Below are 27575 nucleotides of genomic sequence, written 5' to 3' on the forward strand. Positions count from 1 at the left end.
CAGTTCCTCCTGACAAAGAATATCTACCCTCATTGCAATTTTTCTCATGATTATCTTAGTGATTTCAGCTAGAATTTAAAATTCACCTTAAAAAATAGAAACAAACAAGAGGACTACTTAACTGACAAACTAATAAAAATATGCTAAAATTTACTGACAGAATCATGGGCACTTATACAATACTTAGACTCTACCAGTTTTGAGTAAAATAAATAAGGAAAAATTATAATTACAAAGCAGTCTTTCCCCTTGGGGAAACAAAGAGCCAACTCTGACCAACTGTTCCCTACATATACATACACTGCATATTATTATAAGCTTCTCCAGAGAAGCAAAACGTCTTTGTCTTCCTGACGCTGGATTCTTATAACTGTGAGTTTTGTACATCAGGAAGGCAACTGCAAGTGTTGGGCCCAAAAATATTTCTGGTTTATGTTTCAAAAGACCACTGAGTATGTTTCTGTACACACTGAACATGGGCAATGTGTGTGGTTCCGTATCATCTCCTTAAGTTATCAAACTAGCACGGATTCCAATTCTTTCCACTGCCCTCCCCCAAGGAACTCAAGTCATTATTGGTGCAACTACTAGAGAGAAAGTGTGTCAATGGCTGGAAGGCTGCTTCCCAAGAGGCGCTGAGATCTCTGACGTCATCTCCTTGTATGGAACTGCAGGCAGCATGATTCCTGAGCAAACACATCAACTACCCTGACAGGAAGGGCTTGTGACTCCACAGTCTACCCTGACAAGAAGGATTGTTACTCCATGGTTTACCCTGACAAGAAGGGCTGTTACTCCAGGTCTACCCTGACGGGAAGAGCTCTACTTCAGAGTCTACCCTGACAAGGGCTGTTACTCCAGAGCTGCCCCGACAGGAAGGGCTGTTGCTCCAGAGTCCATCCTGACAAGGATTATTACTCCAGAGCTGCCCTGACAGGAAGGGCTGTTGCTCTGGCGCCCACCCAGACAGGAAGGCTATTACTCGAGTCTTTGCTTCACTGTGTGCAAAGTGTGCTTCTGCCCCCTGAGCTTCCGGCGTTTCTCTTTCTTGAGAAATCAGTGCTTGAACCTTTCCGCAATAACCAGAGAAGAAATGAGGCAGGAAGTATCTCTTCATCGCGGTTCCCTTCAGTCCCGAGACTGATAGAAAAGGATGTAACCAGACTCAGAGTTTTTTGAGATATCTGATGTCAACCCGTAGAATTCTTCAATAGCTTGTGCATCTATTTTCTGTGAGGCAAAATGTAAACATTAGCTCATAAGCAAGCTCTGGACAACCAGAAGGGTTCAAATTAGTGACTGGAAATATGAATTATTGGTGAGAATGGGGTGAGGCTGGTGAGAATTGGTACAGCAACTTTGGAAAACTGTTTAGCAATACTTCTAAAAGCTGAACATATATACCAAGCAACTGTACTTCAAAGTGTAGGTTCAGCCATAAAAAATACACTAATTGTCAATCATTTTGGCCCTGCAAAAATTGTAATTTCTAATGGTTAAACCAAATATAAATTGAAGGTGAGTGCATGTGCGGTAAGGGTAGTACACAGATGATCGAAACATTTCTGTTCATAGCAATCACAACTGACAAAAGGTTACATTTCCACCTGCTCTATTCATTCAGCAGAAACTTACAAAGCAGTGAAAAAGAACAATTAACAGCAGCCACTGCAAGGCACAATGGGAGTAAGTCTCACACTGTACTAAACACGGGGAAAGCCAGAGAGAGCTGGGCATGGTGGTGCATGCCTTTAATCCCAGCACTCGGGAGGTAGAGGTAGAAGGATTGCCATGAGTTGGCTGGCCTGAGCCTACAAAGTGAATTCCAGGTCAGCCTGGGCTAGCTAGAGTGAGACCCTACCTTGGAGGGGGGTGGTTTGCACAAAAGAATTCATTGTATGAATCTATTTATAGTCAAGCATAGTTAGGGTTAACCATAACGTCAGCAGTTCAAATATCAGGTTCCGGTGGAGGAGACTGGAGAGCAGAGCTGCGCTGCCAAGGAGAACAAGGAGCTGCTGGGGTGGGGATGCAGTACAGTCATCTGGCTGGTGACTACAAGAGCTCACTGAGTATGAAAGCTCACGCAAGAAAAAACATTCCATCAAGCAATTTAAGACTTCTGTATCTTACTATGCTGTATACGTCAGTAATTTTTAAAACTTGAAAAATTAGAAAAGCTGTATTACTAAGCTTCTCTTGCCAGGTGTGGTGACTTCATGCCTTTAATCCCAGCACTCAGGAGGCAGAGACAGGAGGATCACTGTGCATTCGAGGGCAGCCTGAGACTAAATAAAGAATTCTAGGTCAGCCTAAACAAAAGCAAGGGCCTACCTGAAAAAAAAAAAAAACAAAAAAAAGAGCTTCCCGTTTATTCTAGCATGTCTAAAGGTTAACAGGTCACTCAAGCAGTAGGCTTGGATATTTATTAGGGAGCAAAAAGTAGTAATTAGAATAAAATCTAAAAACCTAAATGAGAAGCTGTGGGGCTGGGGAAGAGGGAAAGAGTAACACACAGCCTTTAAAAAACTACATTTAACAAGTACTTACTTCTACAATGTCGTCATCAAACAACAACCAAAAGTCATGACTCTTAACTATTGCAATGTAATGGCCTCGATTAGGACCACTAAACAAAAAAAGAAAACAGAAGAAAAGGAAAGTGAAAATACATATATCTATGCTTTGCCCTTAAAAGATAAAGCTATATTACTTGAAACACAATTCAACTTTAATATTAATTAGCATATTTCCCAAAACTAAGAGGAATGAGTGCCTGTTTAAATATTGAGTGAAACTCGTTCTCGAAAAAACACCACCGCAACAAATTTTATTTCCATATATAGGGAGCATAGGCCTACAACCTGATCTAATGGAGAAGCCGAGGGACGAGATCACAAACTCAATGCCAGCAACATCTTGGTGCAATGCCAACACCACCCACACAAGAGTAAAGGCACACGCACAAACCCTGAGCAGGAAGGAGGGTTAGAATGATCCTGTCTCAGTCCCCAACACCACCCACACACTAGGCACACACAGAGCACCAAGACACACTGTGAAAGGGGAAGGGAAGAGAAGGGAAGGAGGGGAGGGGAAAAGGGAAGGAGGGGAGGGGAGGGAAAGGGGGGAGAGGGGACAGTAAAGGCCCACCCCACCTGAATGAAAGGTGAGCATCCTAAACCTCTGCTCTACTGACGGACCGAGTCCTCTGAACCGCAATTACCTTCCACAGTGAACTACAACGGCAACGAGGTCGTACATTCTGTCAGGGTTGGTTGCGTCTCCTGAAGTGTTAAAGAGACGGAGTTCTAAAGGAAAAACTACCCGGTAAGAAAGTTTTGTGTATCGATGAAGTTGATCCATGTATTTAAATCGTTTCAGGTGTAGAGCTAGAATCATGGGCAGTTTCTTAACTTTCATCCTATGAAAATAAAGATGAAAACAGAACTTAGTAAAATGTTCACCAGTTCCTTAAAATAATCAAACTGTGCTGGAGAGACGGCTTAGTGGTTAAGCTGCTTGCCTGCGAAGCCTAAGGACCCAGGTTCAATTACCCAGCACCCACGTAAGCCAGATGCATAAGGGGGTACACGCATCTGGAGTTTGTCTGCAGTGGCTAGAGGTGCTGGTGAACCCATATTCATTCATTCATTCTCTCCCCTTCTTTCTCTCTCTCAAATAAATAAATATAAAAAAAGGAATCACACCTAGCAAAGAACTCACTAACGACTGGTTTTCATAGTTCAGCACTGACCATTTGCTTCTGTTCATCGACTATTTTGATATTGAGCAGGTAGCATTCTGGACACCTGAAGACCACCCTTGCCATATGACTACATACCGCAGTCAATACCGCTCCAAGACAGATGGAATGGCCCCGGACCTTTGTTAAGAAATCTATTTGGGGGGTCTGGGGACATGACTCAGTGGTTGAAGGCACTTACTTGCAAAACCTGACAGCCTGGGTTCAATTTCCCAACACCCACACACAGCTGGATGCAAAGTGGCACATGCATCTGGCATTTGTTTGCAGCAGGAAGAAACCCTGGTGTGCACATACACATATGGGAATGCAAATAAATAATTTTTTTTAAAAGAAAGAAATCTGGCCTGGGGAGATGGCTCAGCAGTTAAAGGTGCTTGCTTGCAAAGCCTGCTGGCCCAAGTTCAATTCCTCAGTACCTGTGTACAGCCAGATACACAAACTGGTGCATGTGTCTGGATTTCATATGCAGTGGCACAAGTCCCTGGCATGCCCATCCTCCCTCTCTTAAAAATAAAATAATTAAAAGCAAGCTGGATACGGTGAAACAGTGGAGCATGCCTATGGTCCCAGCACTTAGAAGGTAGAGGCAGGAGGATCACAAGATCACAAGTTCAAGGTCATTCTCAGCTACATAGCCAGTTCAGGTCAACTTGGACTATGTGAGACCCTATCAAAAACAAAGAGGGCAGGCTTGGTGGCTCATACTGTTAATCTCAGCACTCTGGAAGCTGAAAGAGGAGGATCAGTCACCTTGAGTGCCAGGCCAGCCTGGGCTAGAGTGAGACTATGCCTCAAAATATTAATATTAATATTAATATTAATAATAAATTGGTTTTTCAAGCATAAATCCTCTATAATAAGACTAACCACAAATGGTACCCACACAGTGGAGGAACAATGGGCTCCTCTGGGTGTAATCACTGACTGAATAATTTAAGAACACAGACAGACACTAGAGCAATGAAGGATGTGTTGAATAGCTGTTTCCTCAAAAGTGAAACATTCCCTTCTGGAAAAGGGGGGGGGGTCTTGAAGACACAAGATATTAACAAAAATCAAAACCTCAGGAATGGAGAGATGGCTCAGCCTTTAAAGTGCTTGCCTGCAATGCCTAAGGACCTGGGTTCAATTCCCCAGTACCCAAGTAAAGCCAGATGCACAAGGTGGTGCACACATCCGAAGTTTGTTTGCAGTGGCTGAGGCCCTGGAAGTACACATTCCCTCCCTCTCTCTCTGCAAGTAAGTAATTTATTTATGAGGGGAGGGAAGAGGAGGGAAGAGCCCAGTGCTTGGCATTGGACAAGTCATCTCTCCCACAGCTGCCAGGGCTCAGGAACACCACAGAGCAAGTGGCAGAAAGAATGAGTGCTTCTCACTACTTGCCAGAGAAGCGTCGCTATGGAGACAGATGGCTGCAGACACTGAAGAGACTCAAAACTCACTAAAGCAGACCGGGCATGGTGGTGCACATCTTTAATCCCAGCACTCAGGAGGCAGAGGTAGGATTGTCAAGAATTCAAGGTCACCCTGAGACTACAAAGTGAATTCCAGGTCAGCCTGGGCTAGAGTGAGACTCTACCCCAGGAAAAAAAAAAAAAAAAAAACTCACCAAAGCTGAAAGAGGCCACTGAGAGCTCAATACTAATCAAGACATTTCTATCACAGCTTCCATGGTCCAGGAGACCAGGAATCCTGTGGAAGAGGGGATGGAAAGAATGGAAGAGCCACAGGGCGGGAAGCAGTACTGTGGGACTGTCCTCCCAAAATGAAGTAACAGGTGTATCCATGACCTTAGTGGTTGCCGGCCCTCCACCAAGACTGCATGCTCTTCACCATCACCATGCTGACAAGGAGGACGGAGGAGCGGCAGCAGTGGTGAGCATGGTGAGCACTGCTGTCTTCCAAACAGGACTACCTCAAGAGGGTCCTCGGTGGGATAGGAGTGGGGGGGAGACGGAAGAGGGTAATGGGAGGGGAATACAATCAAATTACCATTTAAATTCATGCACTAAAATTCTGAATAAAAATGTCCTGCCAGCCAGGCATGGTAGTGCATACCTTTAATCCCAGCACTTGGGAGGCAGAGGTAGGAGGATCACCATGAGTTCAAGGCCACCCTGAAACTACATAGTGAATTCCACATCAGCCTAAGCTACAGTGAGACCCTATCTCGGGGGAAAAAAATCTGCCAGGCATGGTGGCACACATCTTTAATCCCACTTAGGAAGCAGAGATAGAAGGATCCCTGTGAGTTCAAGGCCAACCTGGGCTAACGTGAAACCATACCTCGAAAAAATATTTCCAGGGGTTTTTGTTGTTGTTTTGGTTTGAGGTAGGGTCTCGCTCTAGCCCAGGCTGACCTGGAATTCACTATGTCGTCTCAGGGTGGCCTCAAGTTCACGGTGACCCTCCTACCTCTGCTTCCCGAGTGCTGGGATTAAAGACGTGCGCCACCATGCCCGACCAAAGTCCAATATTTCATCTCTGCTGATATATGATTATTGCACAATCACGAAACAAAGACAATCCAGAGGATAGAGATTCTGTAAAAGCATGGGATAGAACATCAGTAATCTAGTAATCCTTAAATATTACTCAAGTAAAATTAAGAATTTTCACTCAAATTAGATCTTTGGAAATCACTTTCATCTAGAAATAAGCCCACCTCCAATATCCATGGCTAGAGTCATCCAAATATGGAAAAGGCACTAAAAATTACCGTTTGTGTGCTTCCTGTTTGCTGCGACACTCTTCACAGTAGTATTTATATTCACTGCAGAGGGTTTCTGTGTTGCTAAAACCCCTGTGCAAATTAAAAATAATTGATATTATGTATACCAGACAACTATGAAGCCATTTAAAATATTCTAAACTAAAAGTAATCATTCAATTCCCAAAGAAATAATTCTACACACACCTTAAGCAGTGAGTAATTGATGTGTTTTGTTCCACGTCAACAGAAAGGTCTAAAAAATCTTCATCTTTGCTGCTTATCTGTAAAATAGGGAGTTACTTTTATGGTTTCAAATATTAGGAAGCCATGGTTTACAGCTGACAGAATTAAATGGATTCTATTGGTAGTTTGTAAATAACATTTTTCCTCAAGTTCAGAAGATAATTACTTGATCTGAATTACCCAAAAGGGCACTGGAAAAATACCCACCTCTTACCCCACATGTGAAGAAAAACACCAAAGCTGCCTCACTGGCAAAGGGTAGATGAGAAGAAACTATTCCTTCCCCACACCCCAGTAGCATGTCAAAGATGAAACACCTCACACTGTATTCTCCTGACTCTTTAAAACCTAGACGGCAATGCTTGGCTAAAAGCATGATCCCTGCATCATTTTATCATATTGGAAAATAATTTAGTCTCAATGCCAAACTACAATCTATCTTTTTTATTTATTTATTTTGAGAGCGAGAGTGAGAGACAGGTAGAGAGAGAGAGAGAGAGAGAGAGAGAGAGAGAGAGCATGTGTGTGTGTGTGTGTACAGGTGCAAAAGGGCCTCTAGCCAACTGCAAAGGAACTCCAGATGCATGTGCCACCTTGTGCATCTGGCTTTGTGTGGGTCCTGGGGAGTTGAACTGGGTCATTAAGCTTTGCAGTCAGGCGCCTTAACCACATGCACATCTCTAAACCTAACACAGAGGATGTAAAGGTAGGAGGATTCTGAGTTCCAGGCTAGCCTCAGCTGTGGCAAGATTTTTCTCAAAATAACCAGCCAGCCAGGCGAAGTGTTAAAGAGGCTCTCAGATACTGGGCCGGCGCTCCTCACCTGCAATGCTCACTTGACAGGGATGCTGAAAATGCTCAAAATCACCTTGCTTGAGCTACCGGTTTGGACTGCAACCGTGCTGGTATCAGGCTGTCACCAAATGGGAGGCATTCGCTTTAAAGGGCACTGTTGCCATGTTGGCTTGCAGCTGGGCTAGGTCCTAAGGTCATGTCCCCGCCAGCACCTCCAGGAGGCAGCTGACAACTCACAGAGGACACCTAGGCTGGGAGAGCTGCGCTAGAACGTGACCTCTCGCCGCAGAAACCTGGGCTAACAGCACAGTTCTGGGAAAAGGGCGGTCAAGGAAGGAAAGGAAGAACCCTCCTCCCGCCCAACACTGCCCGCTCCACCTGGCCACATGTGCTCGTGGGGGGGGGGGTGGTGAGGAGTGTGCACGGCATCGTGTGCATGCCGTCACTGCAACGTCACCTCCTGACGCTGCTCAGTGATCAGTTCTGATTGACTTATCTGACCTCACCCCCTTCCACCCTCTCTTCTGTCTGGCAGAGCTGGTTCTTAAATATCTGTGCAATACTAGACAAAGAAAGGATCTATATTCACTAACTCTCAAGAAATCCAAGATTCCATTTCGCTAGCTGAGGTTTCATAAAGACATGGTCATTTACTGAATCTTCACAATGATTTTTCTAAGGAAAAATTCTTAAATCATTCTTTGTTGTGGTTTGGAGGTGGTATCTCACTCTAGTTCCAGGCTGGCCTTAAATTTACAGTGATCCTCCTACCTCTGCCTCCCGAGTGCTGGGATTAAAGTCAAATCATTGTTAATTGTTGAGAAATTCTCGGCAAATACGTTTGCCGCGCACAGAAGGACGCGGTGGAACACAAGTACGCCGATCGGCGCCCCTCACGGGTTCCAGTCGCAAGCGCGCACGTGCTGCCTCCTCATAAACGTCGCTCCTCTAGTCTCCTCCTCCTCCTCCTCCACAAACCAATCAAAGGCCCTGGCAAAGCGAGGAGTGCCCCACCAAACCTAGCTTACCTGTCTGCCATAGTACCACATTTCTTAAAATGGTAAGTAGCTTTTGTTTTGTTTCTTTTGTTTTTCAAGGTAGAGTCTCACTCTATTTCCAGGCTGGCCTCGAACTCACGGTGATCCTCCTACCTCTCCATTCAGAGTGCTGGAATTACACCAGGCCTTTTTCTTTTAAGGCTGGGCATGGTGGCACACACTTTTTATCCCAGCACTCGGGAGGCAGAGGTAGGAGGATCACGAGTTCGAGGCCACCCTGAGACTGCACAGTGAATTCCAGGTCTGCCTGAGCCAGAGTGAGACCTTACCTTGGAAAACAAAACAAAACAAAACAAAAGAAGAAGAGAAGAGGAAGAGGATGATGAAGAAAAGATATATTCTGATTCTAGTAGATCAAATTCCATTATAATAAAAAAAATCAAGAAACTGTCAAATGCCCACATCGTATCTACTATTCCCATAGAAATATTTCTCTAGTAACGGTAACATTTGTCCTTCTAAGACGCACTATAAAAACATCAGTCAAAATTACAAATGATATTAATTCAATAAAATGTGAAGACACGTATTTGCCCCAATTCCTGATATCAAATACTGCTCTACACTTAATTGAGGTCTGGAGCAAGTTACAATGCTCACTACAAAATATCCTCACTCTAACCCCAAAACATCTTCACAGGCTACTACCGATGTAATTTAAGCAGTCAATAACTTCTTTCAAGTTAACCTGGATGTGGTTCAACTCCAAGAGTTTATTTAGAAAATGGAATTTTGGGCTGGAGAGATGGCTTTGCGGTTAAGCGCTTGCCTGTGACACCTAAGGACCCCGGTTCGAGGCTCAGTTCCCCAGGTCCCACGTTAGCCAGATGCACAAGGGGGCGCACGCGTCTGGAGTTCGTTTGCAGAGGCTGGAAGCCCTGGCGCGCCCATTCTCTCTCTCTCCCTCTATCTGTCTTTCTCTCTGTGTCTGTCGCTCTCAAATAAATAAATAAATAATAACAAAAAATTTAAAAAAAAAAGAAAATGGAATTTTATCTATTTTTTTTTTTTTTTTGGTTTTTTTTTGAGATAGGGTCTCACTCTGGTCCAGGCTGACCTGGAATTAACTCTGTAGTCTCAGGGTGGCCTCGAACTCACGGCGATCCTCCTACCTCTGCCTCCCGAGTGCTGGGATTAAAGGCGTGCGCCACCACGCCCGGCTCGAATTTTATCTATTTTAAGCATCATCTTTACAGTGTCTAGCAAAAGGAAAATTTCCCTTTTGTAGTGCACACAGTGTGTTTTTAGCCCAATAATAGATACCACACACAACTATAGAAAAAAGAAAAATAAATTAACATACAATCATGCAGCACACTGATTAAGAAATCAACGACACATGTAGGATGGCAGTCCTGTGAGATGACCATGGTGGTGAAAAGCCATTTCACTATTCTGCACAATGCATGACTGTACCTTCCTGGCCTAGAAATTTACTATGGGCATGCTGATGACACAGTATTTCTACAAAACAGTTTTAAGGCCCCCTAAACTGAAGCAAAATCAAAGAGTTCAAAGTGTAACAAGAATCTGTCTACCTACCATGGGCATCCACTGTTGATAATCAGTGTCACACAGAAGTACAGGCAGGTTTCCCTCCAAATGTAAAGTATTATCTGTAACATTTATATTGCCTCTAAGATTTCTAATTTTCAAGTGCATCTCCTATATTTTTATCCTCAAAGAACAAATTCTAAAACAACAAATTAAGCTTTTTCTAAGCCAAGTTTTATGATATATACTTACAGTTTCACAAGTAAGACATCTAGTTTCATTAGTTAATGTTCCCTGAAAAATCTCATGAACCCACGTTGGGTCTGGTGTGCTGTTGTTATTTTCACTGTCGATATTGCCATTGGGTAAGCGGCCATTTTGTTTTTCTTGCTTTCTCTCTTCTTGTAAAGTATCAGCAATCGTGTTTAGAAGGTAATTTAAGAATTCATGGGCATCTTGCTGCATGTAGTTGTCAAAAAGCTCTAAAAATAAAACAGAACGTTAAAAAACTATTCAGGGTAACTTTAAAACAAATTTAAAATGAATCTAGTATCTTATAACAATTAGAAGTACAAATGGTTATTGCTTATAATAAATAAGAAACACGTAACTTCCACATACAAAAGTCATGACTGAAGTGGTAAGAAAAATGAAAGTCTTTTAAAAAGCAACACCAATTGCTCCATGAGCCCAGGTTGCGACCCGCCTTCACACAAGCATGGTGGACTCTGCAAAGACGAGAAGCCAGTTTCACTGTCTCACCCTTTCCCCTTCAAACACTTTAAATTAGGCCCACTAGAAAACAAGATGGACGACTGCTGGCAGAAGCCAAGCTGACTGTTTTAAGAATTACAGTTTATTAAAGATAAGTCACTGGGTCCCCACTCCAGAGCCTGATTTAGGAGGTGAGGAGTGAGGTGTTAAAACTCCTACAGGTGGGGCTGGAGAGATGGCTTAGTGGTTAAGCGCTTGCCTGTGAAGACTAAAGATCCCGGTTCGAGGCTCATTCCCCAGGACCCACGTAAGCCAGATGCATAAGGTAGCGCGTGCATCTGGAGTTTGTATGCAGTGGCTGGAGGCCCTGGCGCGCCCATCGCTCTCTCATTGGATCCTAATAACCGGGTGGCATTGTAAAGCAGAGCTTTAGAGACAAACCAGATAGCATCCGCCCCCCACTGCAACACACCAAGCAAGACTTCCATGAACCCAATGGCTAAAGAGAACTCCCGTGTGCTGGTCAATTAACTGCAGAGAAAAATCAGCTACTTAGAAGACTGTAATTTTAGATCCTGAATGTGAACAAAACATACAAAAAGCTATAATTTCCTTCTCTAAAACAATATATGCAAATTTAGAAGAATTTTTAGGCAAAGTCTAAGACAAAGAAATTAAAAATTACCTTTTAAAAAAGCTATAGATGGAGCTGGGTGCGGTGGCGGGAGGCAGAGGTGGGAGGATTGCCATGAGTTCAAGGCCACCTGAAACTACAGAGTGAACTACAGGTCAGCCGGGCTAGAGCAAAACCCTACCTCAAAAGAAAAAAACAATTTAAAAATAGCTATAGACAAGCTGGAGAGAGGGCTTAGCAGTTAAGGCCCTTCCCTGAAAAGCCTAAGAACTCACATTCTACTCTCCATGTCCCACATAAACCAGACTCACAGTGATGCAAGCACGCAATGTCACACATACACACAAAAGGACACATTTCTGGAGTTCATCTTTAGTGGCTAAAGGCCTCCACACACCCAGTATCTCTCTCTCCCCCCTCTCCCAAAATAAATAAATAAATTATTTTTTAAAAAACTACATATAAGAACACATAAAATTAAGTTCTGTGCACTAAAAACCAATTAAGAAGTAAAACCAGGGCTGGAGAGATGGCTTAGTGGTTAAGGCGCTTGCCTGTGAAACGTAAGGTCTCCCTCAGGTTCAATTCTCCAGGTCCCACATAAGCCAGATACATAAGGTGGTACATGCGTCTGGTGTTCACTTTCAGTGGCTACAGGCCCTGGCGCACCCATTCTCTCTCTCTCCCTGTCTCTAATAAATAAATAAAAATAAATCTTAAAAAAAAAAAAGAAGTAAAACCAAAAAATACCAGTTAACAGTGAAACCTAGAATACACCTTTGCACAATTCAAAGGAATTCATCTTACACATAAGAAAACCAAACTGGACAAGAGCCTTGAAGTCACCAATTTATACAAGAAATTCAAAATACTGGAACATGAAAAAAATGTACAGCCCTAAACTTATAATAAAAAAAAGTTTGGGGGCTGGAGAGATGGCTTAGCGGTTAAGCGCTTGCCTGTGAAGCCTAAGGACCCCAGTTCGAGGCTCGGTTCCCCAGGTCCCACGTTAGCCAGATGCACAAGGGGGCGCACGTGTCTGGAGTTCGTTTGCAGGGGCTGGAAGCCCTGGCGCGCCCATTCTCTCCCTCTTTCTCTGTCTTTCTGTGTCTGTCGCTCTCAAATAAATAAATAAAAAATGAACAAAAAAATATTTAAAAAAAAATTTGGGCTATCCTGTCTATAAAGTTAGGATACAACTTTTTTTCTATTTTTTTCATTTTTCAAGGTAGGATTTTGCTCTAGCCCGGGCTGACCTAAAATTCACTCTGTAGTCTCAAGGCTGGCCTCAACCTCACAGTGATCCTCCTACCTCTGTCTTCCTAGTACTTGGATTAAAGGCGTGCGCCACCACACCAGGCCTTAGCATATCATTTTCCAAAGTGATCATGAAACAAAGTTAGATTAATAAATTGTGTTAATTAGGGAGGTATATTCAAAACAGATAGTCATACTTAATCTTGGGATCAAAGAGGTCTTTAAAAACCTAAAGTATGGCTGGGCGTGGTGGTGCACACCTTTAATTCCAGCACTCAGGAGGCAGAGGTAGGAGGATCACCATGAGTTCAAGGCCACCCTGAGACTACAGAGTGAATTCCAGGTCAGCCTGGGCTAGAGTGAGATAACACCTCAGAAATCACGCTCCCCTCCCCCCCAAAAAAGAGAGAAGAGATAAAGGAAATGCTCACTGCATAGACGAGGCATCTCGGAACAGGATCTGGGGAGTGGCTCAGACAAAGAGCTTGCCACACAGGCATGAAGGCCCGAGTTGGGGGGGGGGAGGCTACAGCTGTAACCTCAGCATGGGAGGCACAGGCCGGAAGACCCCCAGGACAGCCCAATCAGCAAGCTCAGGCCCCAAAAGGTAAGGTGGAGGGGATCAAGAAAGACACTCAGCATCAACCACTGGTCTCCAGGCACATGCGTCTACATATATGTGTGTGCCTATACACACGTGCACACCACACAAATGTGAAAAAGAACCTCTTCATGGCAAAAACAACACAAGCAAAGCCAGGAGCATACTAGGAGTACACATGTGCCTATTAGATCCTGAGTGTGTTAAAACTTATTACCCAGAATAGGAAAACTAAGTAGCAGATTTTTCACCCAAAACACTGGGGAAGGAAATTCAACCAGGTAACTCAGATCAGAAATAAAAATACTCGGATAATATATAACAAGTAACTGGGAGATAAAATAAAAACATAATTTTGCCTATCACTGACAAAAGGATGGCTTAAAGAGTGCCCAGAAGTTGGTTTGAGTTTGCAGAAATGGACATTCTTAAATTTAAAAAAAAAATTATCTGAGAGAGAACGAGAGAGAGAGAATGAGAATAAATGGGTGCACCAGGGCCTCCATCCGCTGCAAATGAACTCTAGACACATGAGCCACCTTGTGCATCTAGCTTTACATGGGTATTGGAGAATGAAACTTAGGTCTTTAGGCTTCGTAGGCAAGCACCTTAACCACCGAGCCATCTCTCCAAAATGAGCATTTTTTTTTTTTTTTTTGAGGTAGGGTCTCACTCTAGCTCAGGCAGGCTGACCTAGAATTCACCAAGGTTGCCTCAAACTCACAAAGATCCTCCTACCTATGCCTCCCAAGTGCTGAGATTAAAGGTGTGAACCATCACGCCCAGCTAAAATGAGCATTCTTAATCACTGTTGCTGGTTGTGTAATAACAGCATGTTTTAAGGGGCAATTTTGTAAACAGTGTTTTTTGTTGTTGTTTTTTTTTTTAAAGTAAGGTCTCATGTTAGCCCGGCTGACCTGGAATTTACTATGTAGTTTCAGGATAGCCTCAAACCCACAGTAATCCTTCTACCTCTGCCTCCCAAGTGTTGGGAGTGAAGGTGTACACCACCATGCCCAGCCTGTTAATAGTGTTTCTTTTAAATATTTTTTGTTTATTTTTATTTATTTATTTGAGGATGACAGAGAAAGAGGCAGAGCAAGCGAAAGAGAATGGGCATGCTAGGGCCTCCAGCCACTGCAAACAAACTCCAGACGCGTGCACCCCCTTGTACATCTGGCTAACGTGAGTCCTGGGGAATTGAGCCTCGAACCGGGGTCCTTAGGCTTCACAGGCAAGCACTTAACCACTAAGCCATCTCTCCAACCCTGTTAATAGTATTTTAAAGAAATTAGTCTGTGTGTGTGTGTGTGTGTACATGTGTGTGTCATGGTGCAACCGTGGAGGTCAGACAAAAACTCTGAACCATCTGTGTTCCCCTTTCTTTAAGACAGTTTCTTGCCACTGCAAATGAACCACCAGACTGCAAAGGACCACTGGGCTAGCTGGCCCAGAGATTGAAATTTTCCACCTGCCATTGTCATTGGGATCACAGATGCAGGAGCCACTTTGCACCAGGCTGTAAGTGAATGCCGGGAATTGAACCCAGGCTAGCAGGCTTTGCATTTACAAGCCAAGTGCCTTCAACAACTGAACTAACTCCTCAGCTGTTAATGCTTTTAATAGAATGCAAACTCATTCTCCTAGACAGCAAGATCCACGCTGGGTATGGCTGCTCACTTATAACAGCAGACGTCTGAAAGATCTTCAGTGTTTATCAACAGACTCGTTTATTTAAGTCAGGGTAGTTTTGCTTTGCATCACTGGGAACAGCTTGAAAGAACAGAATTCTACGTGAGCTCACATAGCGAAGATACAAAGTATGTGTAACGAGCCCACTTAAGAAACGCCACCACAAAAAGCCTCCCGAAACCCTAACTAGCTTTCTATCTGGACATAGGTAAAGGCACACAGTGAAAGATTTTAAGAGCCACACTGCCCACCCTCACACGCCCCCCACCACCAAATGACGCACAGTGGCCTTCATAACCCATAATCACAGGAAGGAGGGTTATAGTAGGGTAATACAAGGGGAATGTGACCAACACCTGATTTGTCCATACAACAAAGTTTCTAATTTACCAAAGAAAAAGAAGAAAAAGAAGAGAAGGAAGAAGAAGAAACTAACAGCACAGAGAAAGGTTTGGTAGGATCAGGTTATTTCTGAAAATTTTCTGTTTTTTACTGTACAGAGATTTACTATCAAAGTATATGATATAAACCAGGCATGGTGGTGCACGCCTTTAATCCCAGCACTTGGGAGGCAGAGGTAGGAGGACTGCCAGGAGTTCGAGGCCAGCCTGATACTACATAGTAAGTTCCAGGTCAGCCTGAACTAGAATGAGACCCTACCTCAAATATGTATGTGTGTATGTGTGTGTATGTGCATGTGTACGGTATGCTACTTGTATATTTAACAATAAAGCTTTTTGTATGAAAGTCCCACTTCCCTGCTCCCCACATTACTGCCTGTTACCTTCACATCCAGTTACTTCCCAAGACCTTCCCATCTTTATTTTTGAGACAGGAGACAAGTCTCTTTCTCTATAGCCCAGGCTGACCTGGAACTTAGCAATCCTTTCGCCTTGGCTCCTGTGTGCTATGATTACAGGTATACATCCTAATTCCTGGTTCCCTTCAAGCCATTCTTGCACTTGTCTAGTCTGTCCATTTCCTCTTACCTATCTAGTTCAAATAAATTCCCCTTTACCATCCTTTATCAATTTCTTACCAAAGACACGTAGTCTGATTTTTGCATTTTGAATCTTTGACCTGAGGGTTTACCCTAGCCTCTCCTGAATTATATGGCAAAATTCACATTCAACTTTCAGGTTCACTGCTGACTTTTGTGGGGGTGTTTTGTTGGTTTTTCAAGGTAGGTTTCCACTCTAGCCCAGGCTGACCTGGAATTCACTATGTAGTCTCAGAGTGGCCTTCAACTCACAGCGATCCTCCTACCTCTGCCTCCCGAGTGCCGAATTTAAAGGTGTGTGTCGCCATGCCCAGCTGATGTTTTTTACATTCCCAAGTCCATTCCCCACATGTGAACATCAGATCAAACAGAACCCGCTCTAGCAGCGTGAAGGATCCCTTCAGCCTTAAACAGACAGCAAAGGTTTAGGAACTGAAGCCATCCAGGAGGACGTAATGCTAAATGCGTCTTTCACTTGGTGTACTGTGTGAACGCTGGTTTTCATCCAGTAAGGACAGCGGAGCCGAAGTACTGTGGCTCCATTTCCCACAGCAAATCCCTGGAGCCACCCTGCTTGTGCAAGGCTACCTGCAGCTCCACAGCCCTCTCAGCTTCCACCACTCTGAGGCCGGACTAGTCCTAGTGAGAACCAGACGCTCCACCCTGGAAAACTCTAGAGCACAGCTGAGAAAATGGAGGTCAGCTGTAACTTTTGCCTCTCTCCCTGAAAATAATAAACATTTCAGGCAGGAGGGATGGCTTATCCATTAAGGCACTTGCCTGCAAAGCCTAAGGACACAGGTTCAATTCCCTAGGACCCATGTAAGCCAGATACACAAGATGGCGCATGCATCTTACAAGTTCATCTGCAGCAGCTAGAGGCCCTGGCCCACCCATTCTCGTTCTATCTGCAGCTTTCTGTCACTCTCTCATTCATAAATAAATAAAGTTTTAAAAAATGCACGTTTCACCCCTCAACCCAAATATCCTATACTGTCATTTATTTATTTCTTCATCCTTAAGAATTCCTTTATTCTCAACCCTTCCTACTGTCTCTTGTAGAAACTGCATCTTTTTATTTAATCTGTGACATTTTCAAGCTCTGCCGCAATCTGTAAGCCATGACACTTTCACTCATATACCAAAATTAGCCATCAGCTAAATAGGCATGCAGACCTAACCACACTGTAATCCCTGATCCTTCCTTCTCAGGCCACATGTCAACCTCAATCTCCTGACTCATGGACACCCACCTCCCCCTCATCCTGGCCTAGTAGGTAAGTGATTTCCTTAGGTGCAACTGGCCCCCTTTCAGGCATCACTCAGTAACCTAAGGACTGGAGCGCTGACTAGACGACGAGAAAATTGGAACGGCTGGGCATGGTAGCACATGACTACAATCCCAGCACTAAGAGGCTGAGGGAAGAGGATAGTGAGGTTGGTGCCATCCAGGGCTACAGAGGTCAAGGTCAGCCCAGGCTTTACAGTGAGATGGAGAAAAAGGATTGGAAAAGTCATGGAGGAACCTAGACAGAAGGATTAACGGCGAGGACCAGTACAAAGGGGTTTTATAATAGATGGGAACCTACTGGAGAGAAGATGGGTTCTCGACGGGGAACAGCGTAAGGCTGGCTCTCTGCAACCATCTGTAAGTAAGTCCTCCCAGCTACGAATCATTTTAGCACAGATGTTATTTTTCAAAATAACTGCCTTGTTTGTAATGCAGTGACTCCAGATCTACTGAAATACCTCAACAAACTCAAATCTCTGGGTAGACAAACCAGGAAATCCTCTTTAAGCCTTTGTTGCAATATTTCTAAAGAACTTAACAGTCCATGAGTACATTCAATATGTTGGAATTTTGCAATGCCTGAAAGAAGACAACTGTGGTCTTAAAACAGCAACAGAATTACATTAAGATCCAAACATTGGTCAGATGATCTCAGACAGTATCTATGAACTGTATTATGTTCAGTTTTTTTCAAATTTTCTTATGACTGGTTTTCTGCTCTGATAAGTAGCAAAATGAGAAAGATGGACTTCAAAACTGCTTTGCTAAATTAAACAAGTTCATTCATTCATTCAACAAATATTTAGTAAGCACCTACTATATGCCAGGAACTGGATTATGTGCTGGGAATACAATGGTGAGCAAAAACAAATGGGTTCCCTCCATCATGGAACTGACAGTCTAGTGGGAAAGACAGACAATTTCATTATTAAATAAATGTATGATAATAAACTAGTATACTCCTGATATAGCTGCAACATTAATGCAAAAGAATGAAAATCAAATCACTATTTTAAATAGTTGTTTTCTTCCTAATTCAAAAATAGCAATAGCTTTCATAACATAAGAAACCTGCTATGGTGTTTTGAGGAAACAGAACTGATTCAAATGATAAATTATATATTCAAATCTACTTAATGTTATTTATGAATGACTATTTCCTCATTTGAGGCAGACCAAGATTTAAATATAAATATTTATATTTAATATATACACACATGTGATTTTGTTCTCTCCAGAGTACCTTAAAAACTGCTCTTCACAAAAATGTTTCTTGGCCAGGCACGGTGGCACACGCCTTTAATCCCAGCACTCAGGAGGCAGAAGTAGGAGGATTGCTGTGAGTTCGAGGCCACCCTGAGACTCCATTGTGAATTCCAGGTCAGCCTGGGCTAGAGTGAGACCCTACTTCAAAAAAACCAAAAAAAAAAAAAAAAAAAAAAAGGTTTCTTAACAACAAGGACTCCCCCTGCTTTTTTTTAAATCTCATTTACTACTGTACTGCTAGCAAACAGTATATGCTATATTAAGTTTGCTGAACACTCTTTGAATGAATGAACAAACGAATGAACAAAGGGCAGGTGTCAAAGTAGTTATGATGATATATGAAAAACAGATGTGACTCAAAACAACAGTTTGAAAAAGATAATCTTGCTGAGATTCAGTGAGTCTGAGCACGCAGCCAATGCCAGTTGAAAGACAAGTCCAGTGTACTTTTCCTGGTTCTAAACCATCAGGTGACAGTCAACTCTAACCAGCCCAATGATCAGCTAGTGCTTTCTTTCTTTCAAAATGAGGGGAGAGCCTGTAGGAAGCAGAGAAAGACAGACGAGTCTGATTCTTGCCTACACTATGCAGCAGCCACCAGCTGCCCCCCCTGCCTCTGTGGTCATTCTCCTTATGCCCACCCACGGGGACGGTCTTCTCCTAATACAAACCAGAACCCTCTGGCGGTCCCAAGTGCCCAGAAGCGCGCACATGAGGCTGTCATCTACAAATGCAGCACGCCACATTCGCAGCTGTCCTGGGAGGCAGGTGGTCTCAGGACCGCAGTTTGGGCACACCTGTCAGCTCGGGCTGACCTGTCTCCGTCTGACCCAACACCTCCCACACACAGGCTAACTTTCCGGTCCTCCTTCAACACTCAGAGCAGTTGTACTTTCTGTTCTTACTGCTTGTAACTCTTTTACCTTGGACTTTCCAGTGGCGTATTCTCACTCAAACCCTTAATGCCACCTTGTTGGGAAACTTCCCAACCCCTATTCTCTCACTAGCCCCTCATTCCTCTACCCTGTCCCTGCTTCGTTTTCTTCCTGGCACACTGGATTACGTAACTGTAAGTAACTGTTTTCCCTGGTAAGTTGTCAGATTCTGAACGTCTATTACGTTCCTGCTGCTTGGACAGTATCTGGCATACAACAGGAAATCAATGTGTGACTACTACTCAATGCAAACAAGAGAAAAGAGGGCCGCACCCCAGCTAACATCAAAGACAGTATCACTGTGAAGCAAGGGCTGTCGTTCTGTATGGAGGAGCACTGACCAACAGACCTTTCATGTTACTTAGCTAACCTGAGTTAAGATCTTTACTCAAATTCACTAATGAACAGAAGTTAGAATCTGTTCTTTCCAAAAACTACCAAAATGATTAATACTGTAAAGTAGTAATAGTTAAGACAATCTGGAGTTGGTATCTACTGAGAATCCAACCAACAGTTAGACAATCTGGAGCTTGTATCTACTGAGAATCTAACACAAAATTATTATTAACACAAGGAAAGAGAATGATCGAAAGTGAACTTTCCACAGGAAGTTATCTGAAATACTGAAATGATTAACACTTTCCCCAGAGGTTTTAAATTATCAAAAAGAATGATAGGCAATGGATAATATATCAATATAATCATCTTTTATCTATAAGCACTTCTCTATGCAATTCTCAGGGAGAAGTTCAAAAGTCCAAAGTATATTAATGTGTTTCAAAACATATTTACAAATGCCAGCTACATCAAATAACAAGAATGCTTTTTATAAGGAATGCTTTTTTAGTAAATTTATTTCTGAAATTGAAGGAAAAAAATTTATGAAATGATAAGTAGAGTAAATATTTAATCTGGAATCAATCTCATCCAAAGAAATATTTAAGTCTACTGTATTATCAGATTACTTTGCCTAAACATAAAACTACAGAAAATATTGGAGGGGAGGGGAGGGGAGGGACGGGAGGAGAAGGGAGGAGGGGAAGGAAAGGGAGGGGAGGGATGGGGAGAGGAGGGGAGGAGAAGACATAATTTGAACTATGTCTGGCATGAGTCAGTCAACCACTAAAAAGATCAATGAAGAGCACATGTAATCAACTTAAAAGGTGAATAAAAATGTACTGTCAAAAAATTTAAAGTACTGTTAAGTAAAACAGAAAATAAATGTGCTCTGTGGCTTACATATTTCTGATGGTAAGCACTTCTAAAATATGGTCACAAGGAAAGACGGCATATTCACAAAAATTTCCCACCAGGAAACTACCTTTAGAGGTGCCTGTTGCTAAAGTCAAAAGATTAAGAATCTGAATTACGAGTAATTCAGACTTGAAAAGGCTGAGTTTGGCTTTCTTGAAAGCAGAAGATTCTGTAGAGATCCAGAATCTACCTAGGTAAACATGTTCTCTTTGCACTAGAGGAGCAAGTGTGTGGTCTGTATGCATATGTGAGGAAAGTGAACTCATCTCCCTAGACTCAAGTGTGACCTCTGGTGGGCATGCCTTCCTATTTTAGGGTCTGCTGTATTAAACTACGTATGATGGGGCTTTTTCCAACTCCCATGCTAATGAACAATGTAACTGACTACTCATTAGTGAATTCAATAACCAATTTTATAGACTTTTTGAATCATGTTTCTGTGGGAAATCTATTTGATAGGTAACAAATCAAACAAAAAAATACATTGAATTTTACTTCTACATGGATTAAAATGCTTATATCAAGTAAAGCCTAAACTCCACTAGCTCTGAATTCCATTTGTACTTTTGGAAGTAGAACTTACTAGGTTTCAAGAAGTAAGGCTGCACATCAGCTCTTCTGCTTACTAATAATGGTATGGCCTTGGGCAAATCACTTCACAACTCATGGAAAATTGAACAGTAATGTCTAATGTAAAGGCTTGTAAAAATTAGATGAACAAATCTCAAATGAGAAGAGAAACAGGCCTTAAGCAGTAATTATTTTTTTTTAAAAAAAGGTATATTAAAATTATCTATCTTAAGCCAGGCGTGGTGGCACATGCCTTTACTCCTAACACTTGCAAGGCAGAGGTAGGAGGATTGTTGTGAGTTTGAGGCCATCTGAGACTACAGAGTGAATTCTAGGTCAGCCTGAGCTAGAGTGAGACACTATCTCAGAAAACCAAAAAAAAAAAGTAATACACACACACACACACACACACACACACACACACACACTAGAAGGTATGAGTTAGTTTCGTGTTTCTGAAGTTATTTTGTTTCCCCATGGCTAAAACAGAGGGCAATAATGTGTTCTCTAATGAAAATTATTGAAAAAAAATCAAATGAATCAACATCTAAAAACATTTTTCAATGAATTAAGAAAAAGCACAAAATCTTCCAACTTATTTTTTTGAGATAGGGTCTCATATACCCCAAACTAAGGGGCAAACTCACAATCCTCCTGCCTCAGTCTCCCAAGTGTAGGGTTGTAAGCATGCACCATGCCAAACAAAAGTATTCATTCTTGGGCTGGAGTGATGGCTTAGCAATTAAGGCGTTTGCTTGCAAAGCCAAAGGACCTCAGTTCAATTCCCCAGTATCCACATGAGCCAGCTACACAAGGGGCTCATGCACCTAGAGTTCGTTTGCAGTGGCTGGAGGTCCTGGCGAGCTCATTGTCTCCCTCCCTCTCTCCTCCTCCCTCCCTCCATCTGTCTTGTGCTTCAGTAAATAATTTTTTTTTATTTATTTATTTGAGAGCGACAGACACAGAGAGAAAGACAGATAGAGGGAGAGAGAGAATGGGCGCGCTAGGGCTTCCAGCCTCTGCAAACGAACTCCAGACGCGTGCGCCCCCTTGTGCATCTGGCTAATGTGGGACCTGGGGAACCGAGCCTCGAACCAGGGTCCTTAGGCTTCACAGGCAAGCGCTTAACCGCTAAGCCATCTCTCCAGCCCAATATTTTTTTTTTTAATATTCATTCTTTTTGTTTGTTTTTTGAGGTAGGGTTTTACTCTAGCCCAGGCTGACCTGGAATTCACCATGTAGTCTCAGAGTAGCCTTGACTCATGACAATCCTCCCAAGTGCTAGAATTAAAGGCGTGCACCATCACACCCAGCAAAACACTCATTCTTAATAGAAAAGCCAAGTGGGACAAAAAAGGAAATTATGGGGCTGGAGAGATGGTTTAGTGGTTAAATGCTTGCCTGTGAAGCCTAAGGACCCCGGTTCGAGGCTCGATTCCCCAGGACCCACGTTAGCCAGATGCACAAGGGGGTGCACAGGTCTGGAGTTGGTCTGCAGTGGCTGGAAGCTCTGGCGTACCCATTCTCTCTGTCTACCTTCCTATTTCTGTCTCTCTCTCTCAAATAAATAAATAAAAATATTTTAAAAAAAGAAATTATGGGCTGGAGAGATGGCTTAGTGGTTAAGCACTTGTCTATGAAGCCTAAGGACCCTGGTTCAAGGCTTGATTCCCCAAGACCCATGTTAGCCAGATGCACAAGGGGTGCAGGCATCTGGAGTTCATTTGCAGTGGCTGGAGACCCTGGTGCGCCCATTCTCTCTATCTATTTGCCTTTCTCTCTGTCGCTCTCAGATAAATAAATAAACAACAACAAAATTTTAAAAAAAAAGAAATTATGATTTCTAACTTTCTGGCCAATAGAATTTTATCTTGGTATGACATACTTCACGCTGTGAGTCTATCTCCCCCACTAAACTAGTAATTCCGAGAGGAACAGCCAATGCTCGACAGACGCTGCAGCTAGACTAGACCTAGACGTGGCCGTCCTGTGACATAAGCAGTACACGGGGAGGAGAAGGTTTACCATTCTCTTTTCGCAGTCTTGTGATGAACTTCTTGGGTGGAATTACTCCAACCTTTTTCTTCTGCGTAGCGATGCTATGGAAGAGGTCTGCTAAGCACGTAAGAAGGTTCTCTTTTCTCCTAGGCTGACTCTTGTATGCTAGAACTTTTTCCCGAAACGGACGGCAAAAGTAAAGTGCTTGAAGAACTGAGTTGCAGTAGCAGGTATTCCCAAACTAGAAGAGAAAACAGAAGAGGCTCATTAAATGTGGGACAATGCATCTCAGGAGAAAGAACAAGAAGACAGGGAATTTGTAACTCACATAAATTAAAAAGCATCTGGAGGCTAGGGAGATGGCAGGAATTAATGGCACTTGCTTGCAAGCCTATAACCCAGGTTTCAGCTCCGTCAGCACCCATGTAAAGGCAGACTCCCAGTGGCCCATGCGTCTACAATCCCAAAGTGCCTGTGGCAGTAAGAGTTATAGTCAGGAGAATCCAGATCCTTGCAAGCAGCAGCAAGGGACCATGTCTTAAAAGACTGAACATACTGGGCGTGGTGGCACACATCTTTAATCCCAGCACTTCAGAGGCTGAGGCCGAGGCAGAGGTAGAAGGATCTCCATGAGTTCAAGGCTACCCTGAGACTACACAATAAATTCCAGGCCAGCCTGAGCTACAGCGAGACCCCACCTCAAACAAACAAACAAACAAACAAAGCCTTTAATCTCAGTACTTAGGAGGCAGAGCCTGAGACTATAGCACAAACTTGGAGGAGCGAGACCTTTACTCAAATGCATTTCAGCATCACTGAAAATGAGTGAGCAGGTTCAGTCTGTCCTAATAAGCCTCACTTTGCTTGAAATGTTCTTGACTTTGAAACAACAAACAAAATCAATGAACTTTTATCAAGTCTGTGGTGGTGTGAACTAGGTATCTCCCATGTGTTTGGAATGCTTGAGACCCAGCTGCTGACAATTTGGAAACTGGTGCCTCATAGAGGTGTGTTGTTGGGGGTCGGCTTATGGGTGTTATAGCCTGACTCCCCTTGCCAACGTCTGGCACACTCTCCTGCTGCTGTTGTCCATCTGACGTTGGCCAGGAGGCCTAGTCTCTGCTCATACCACGTTTTCTCTTACCATCACGGAGTTTCCCTCCAGTCTGTAAGCCAAAATAAACCCTTAAACCCATTCCTCCCACAAGCTTCTTTGGGTCAGAACTGAGGGTACCTGCAACAAAGTCTCTATTTTTTTTTTTTTAAATTATTTGAGAGACAGACAGAATGAGTATGGGCGCATCAGACACATACACCAGTTTGTACATCTGGTTTTAAGTGAATACTGGGAAACTGAACCCGGTCTGACAGACATTGCAACAAGTGCCTTTAGACAAATATTTGTTCCTACTTTGTAGGCTTTCTTCACTGAGTTAACTGTCTCCTTTGCTGTACAAAACCTTTTGAATTTTATGGGGACCCATTTGTAGATTGTTGATCTTATTTCCTAGGCTACTGGAAACCAGTTCAGAAAGCTTATTCATTCCTATATCTGAAAGTATTGCCTGCTTTTTCCTCTACTGGTTTGAGTGTTATGTCATTTGAGTTTTATGTCTCATAGTAAGGTCGTCAATCCATTTGGAGTTGATATTTGTATTGGCTGAAAGATAAGATCTAGTTTCATTCTTTGGCATGTAGATATCCAGTTTTTGTAGCACTGTTCATTTAAAGAGGCTCCAATGAATCTTTTTGGAAAAAAAATCAGGCATTAAATTGGGGTCTTTTTCTCTTTTGACTAGTTTGTATAAGAGGCTTTTCTTTTTCTGTTCTGGCTCCCATCTCCTTTTAATACCTCATGAACAGCTTCTTAACATTCAATACTCATCCATATTCAAACATCTCTTCAAGGGACTTTATATTATATGTGGGTTGCTTAACCAAGATCTTAGTAATTTCTGTGTGTCACAGTTGAGATTTCAGTGTAATCATTTTCATTCATTCTCAGCCCATCTTCTTTTTTCTTAAATTTGTTTTATTTATTAGAGAGAGAAAGAAGGAGATAGATGATAGGTAGACAGATTACACAGAGAGAGAGAGAGCGTGAGAGAGAGTGCGTGCATGAGGGAGAAAGGGCCCGCAGGGGCTCTAGCCACTGCAAACACATGCACCACCTTATGCACCAGCTTTATGTGGAGACTGGAGAATTGAACCTGGGTCTTTTGGCTTTACCAGCAAGTACCTTAACTGCTAAGCCATCTCTCCAGTCCCCATCTTCTTTATCTTATTGATTTATGCCAAGCTATGTCATTTGGCCTATGAAACATCTCGTATTTCAAAGTTGGCTTAATCCTTCTTTGTGATATTATATAATTTCTTCCTCTTACCTGCACGTCTTGTAAATTTAGACTTGGGGCTGGAGAGAAGGCTCAGTGGTTAAAGGCACTTGTTGAGCTCAAACATCTAAAACACCAGCACGAGTAGCCCAATCCCAAAAAGGAAGCTAAAGAACTGAATAGAGAATTCTCATTCTCAAAAGAAATAAATGAAAATGCCCAATAAATATGTGATAAATATTCAACATCCTCAGCTATCAAGGAAATGCAAAATTAAAACCACTTTGAAATTCCATTTCACTGTCAGAATGGCTGTTATCAAGAAAACAAGAAACAGTAAATGCTGATGAGGGCATGAGCAAACAGGAGTTCTGATTCACTGTTGGTGGGAGTGTGCACCCACCATGGAAATCAGTGTGGCACTTTCTCAAAAAGTTAAAAAATAAGCCTGGCGGGTGGTGCAGATCTTTAAGCCTAGCACTCCGGAGGCAGAGGTAGGAGGATGGCTGAGTTCGAGGCCACCCTGAGACTACATAGTGAATTTCAGGTGAGCCTAAGCTCCAGTGAGACCCTAACTTGAAAAACAAACAAAAAAGTTAAAAAATAGAACTACAGTATGACTCAGCTATGCCACTGAAGGTTTAATGGCCTTCCCTGAAAACGAGCAGGAACTACAGAGTTAAAACTGACCCTAAGATGAGAAGGCATAAAGAACAGAGCCATCCAGTCCTCCCCAGACAACGCTGCTCAAAAGCCTGTTCTGAGCAGATAACTGTGATGCCTTATCTGTTCCCCTTGGACCTGCAACTGGTTCGGTCTATTTGTCTTAGGATCCTCCCTCTAAGTCTGAACCCAGCCTGGTCCGGGGCTTCAGCCTCCATCCGGCGGGGCAGGCTGCTGGCCCGCTGTACCTCTCAGTACACAGTCTGTAGAGATCAAGTCCAGGGCCCTCTTTGGCTTTGCCCTTACACTCTCCTTACAACCACGCCTGGGCATTGTTATGAGCATGTAAGGACCAGCATATGGTCCAGGGCCAGTTTACGATAAACAAGTTTGTGGTGAGAGTAAAAAATGCAAAGTCAAAGCTTGTAAGCAAAACTAAGACTAACTGTGTGCAATGACGTAGTAGAGATTAGCAGGTGTGTGTGTGTGTGTGAAACTTTTAGATAAGCATTGGAAGGTATAAAAACCCCAGCTGCTCAGCAACCATTGTCTCAGTCTCCCCGACACTATGACTGACTGAAAGGTTACTCAGCAGTCCTGACTGAGACCCCCGCGAGTACATCACCGATCCGAATTCAAAAGCCCGACACTCTGTCTGAATGATCATCCGTAAGCCAGAGCACTAGCTTATGCCAGCGGACCAAGACTCGGCTTGGAGCGCAGCTCAAACCTCGCGTTGGTCAGGTCGTAAAACGTCGCAACTCAAATCTTGCATTATCAGGTCGTATACATGTTAGACTCGTTAGAAATATTCTTGTGTTAGTAATGTAGCGATGAATATATCTTGGTTATATATTATATTAGCTATAATATTATTTGTGATAGTTTGGACTTGCTTGTGCGTGACTTTCATCCCAGTAAACTCCTTTGCAAGTATACCAGTGTCTGAGTATCATTGGCCTTCGCCGGCGGAATCCTCTCAACCAATCATCTTTGAGAGTGCTCACGACAGGCATACACACAAAGGATGCACACTCTACTATGGAGACATGTGTGATGTTTATTACTGCACTCTTCACAAGCAAGGAAGGAGAATCAGCCAGGATGGCCCTTAACTGAGGAATGAATAATGAAAAGTAATATACATAACAGAATTTCATTTAGCTGTACAAAATGATGTTGGAAAATAGATGGAGCTATAATGAGATACAGAGAGACGAACACCATGTTCTCTTATATGCATACCCTAGCTTAGACTCTATGCATGTGTATTACTGTGGGAGTGTAGATTCCAA

At 42.9% G+C, this 27575-nt stretch overlaps 1 protein-coding gene across 2 annotated transcripts in view; it reads right to left on the reverse strand.

The window, feature by feature from the left end:
* Nucleotides 1–243: 243 nt before the first annotated feature.
* Nucleotides 244–27575, reverse strand: part of Usp12 (ubiquitin specific peptidase 12) — a 58949-nt gene continuing 31617 nt past the window's right edge. The window contains exons 1-8 of one of the 2 annotated variants that reach the window (XM_045154546.1): nt 23312–23444; nt 18079–18161; nt 10325–10554; nt 6687–6763; nt 6489–6572; nt 3227–3424; nt 2551–2629; nt 244–1230 (exon numbers count right to left, since the gene is read on the reverse strand). In XM_045154546.1, coding sequence (XP_045010481.1) covers nt 1129–1230; nt 2551–2629; nt 3227–3424; nt 6489–6572; nt 6687–6763; nt 10325–10537 — 753 coding nt within the window. In that variant the 5' untranslated portion in view covers nt 10538–10554; nt 18079–18161; nt 23312–23444 and the 3' untranslated portion in view covers nt 244–1128. Of the gene's footprint in view, nt 1231–2550; nt 2630–3226; nt 3425–6488; nt 6573–6686; nt 6764–10324; nt 10555–18078; nt 18162–23311; nt 23526–27575 lie in introns of those variants that run through there. The other variant, XM_045154545.1, reaches the window with a different exon arrangement.

The sequence above is a fragment of the Jaculus jaculus genome, chromosome 7 (assembly GCF_020740685.1).
Source record: "Jaculus jaculus isolate mJacJac1 chromosome 7, mJacJac1.mat.Y.cur, whole genome shotgun sequence".
NCBI classification, from domain to species: domain Eukaryota; kingdom Metazoa; phylum Chordata; class Mammalia; order Rodentia; family Dipodidae; genus Jaculus; species Jaculus jaculus.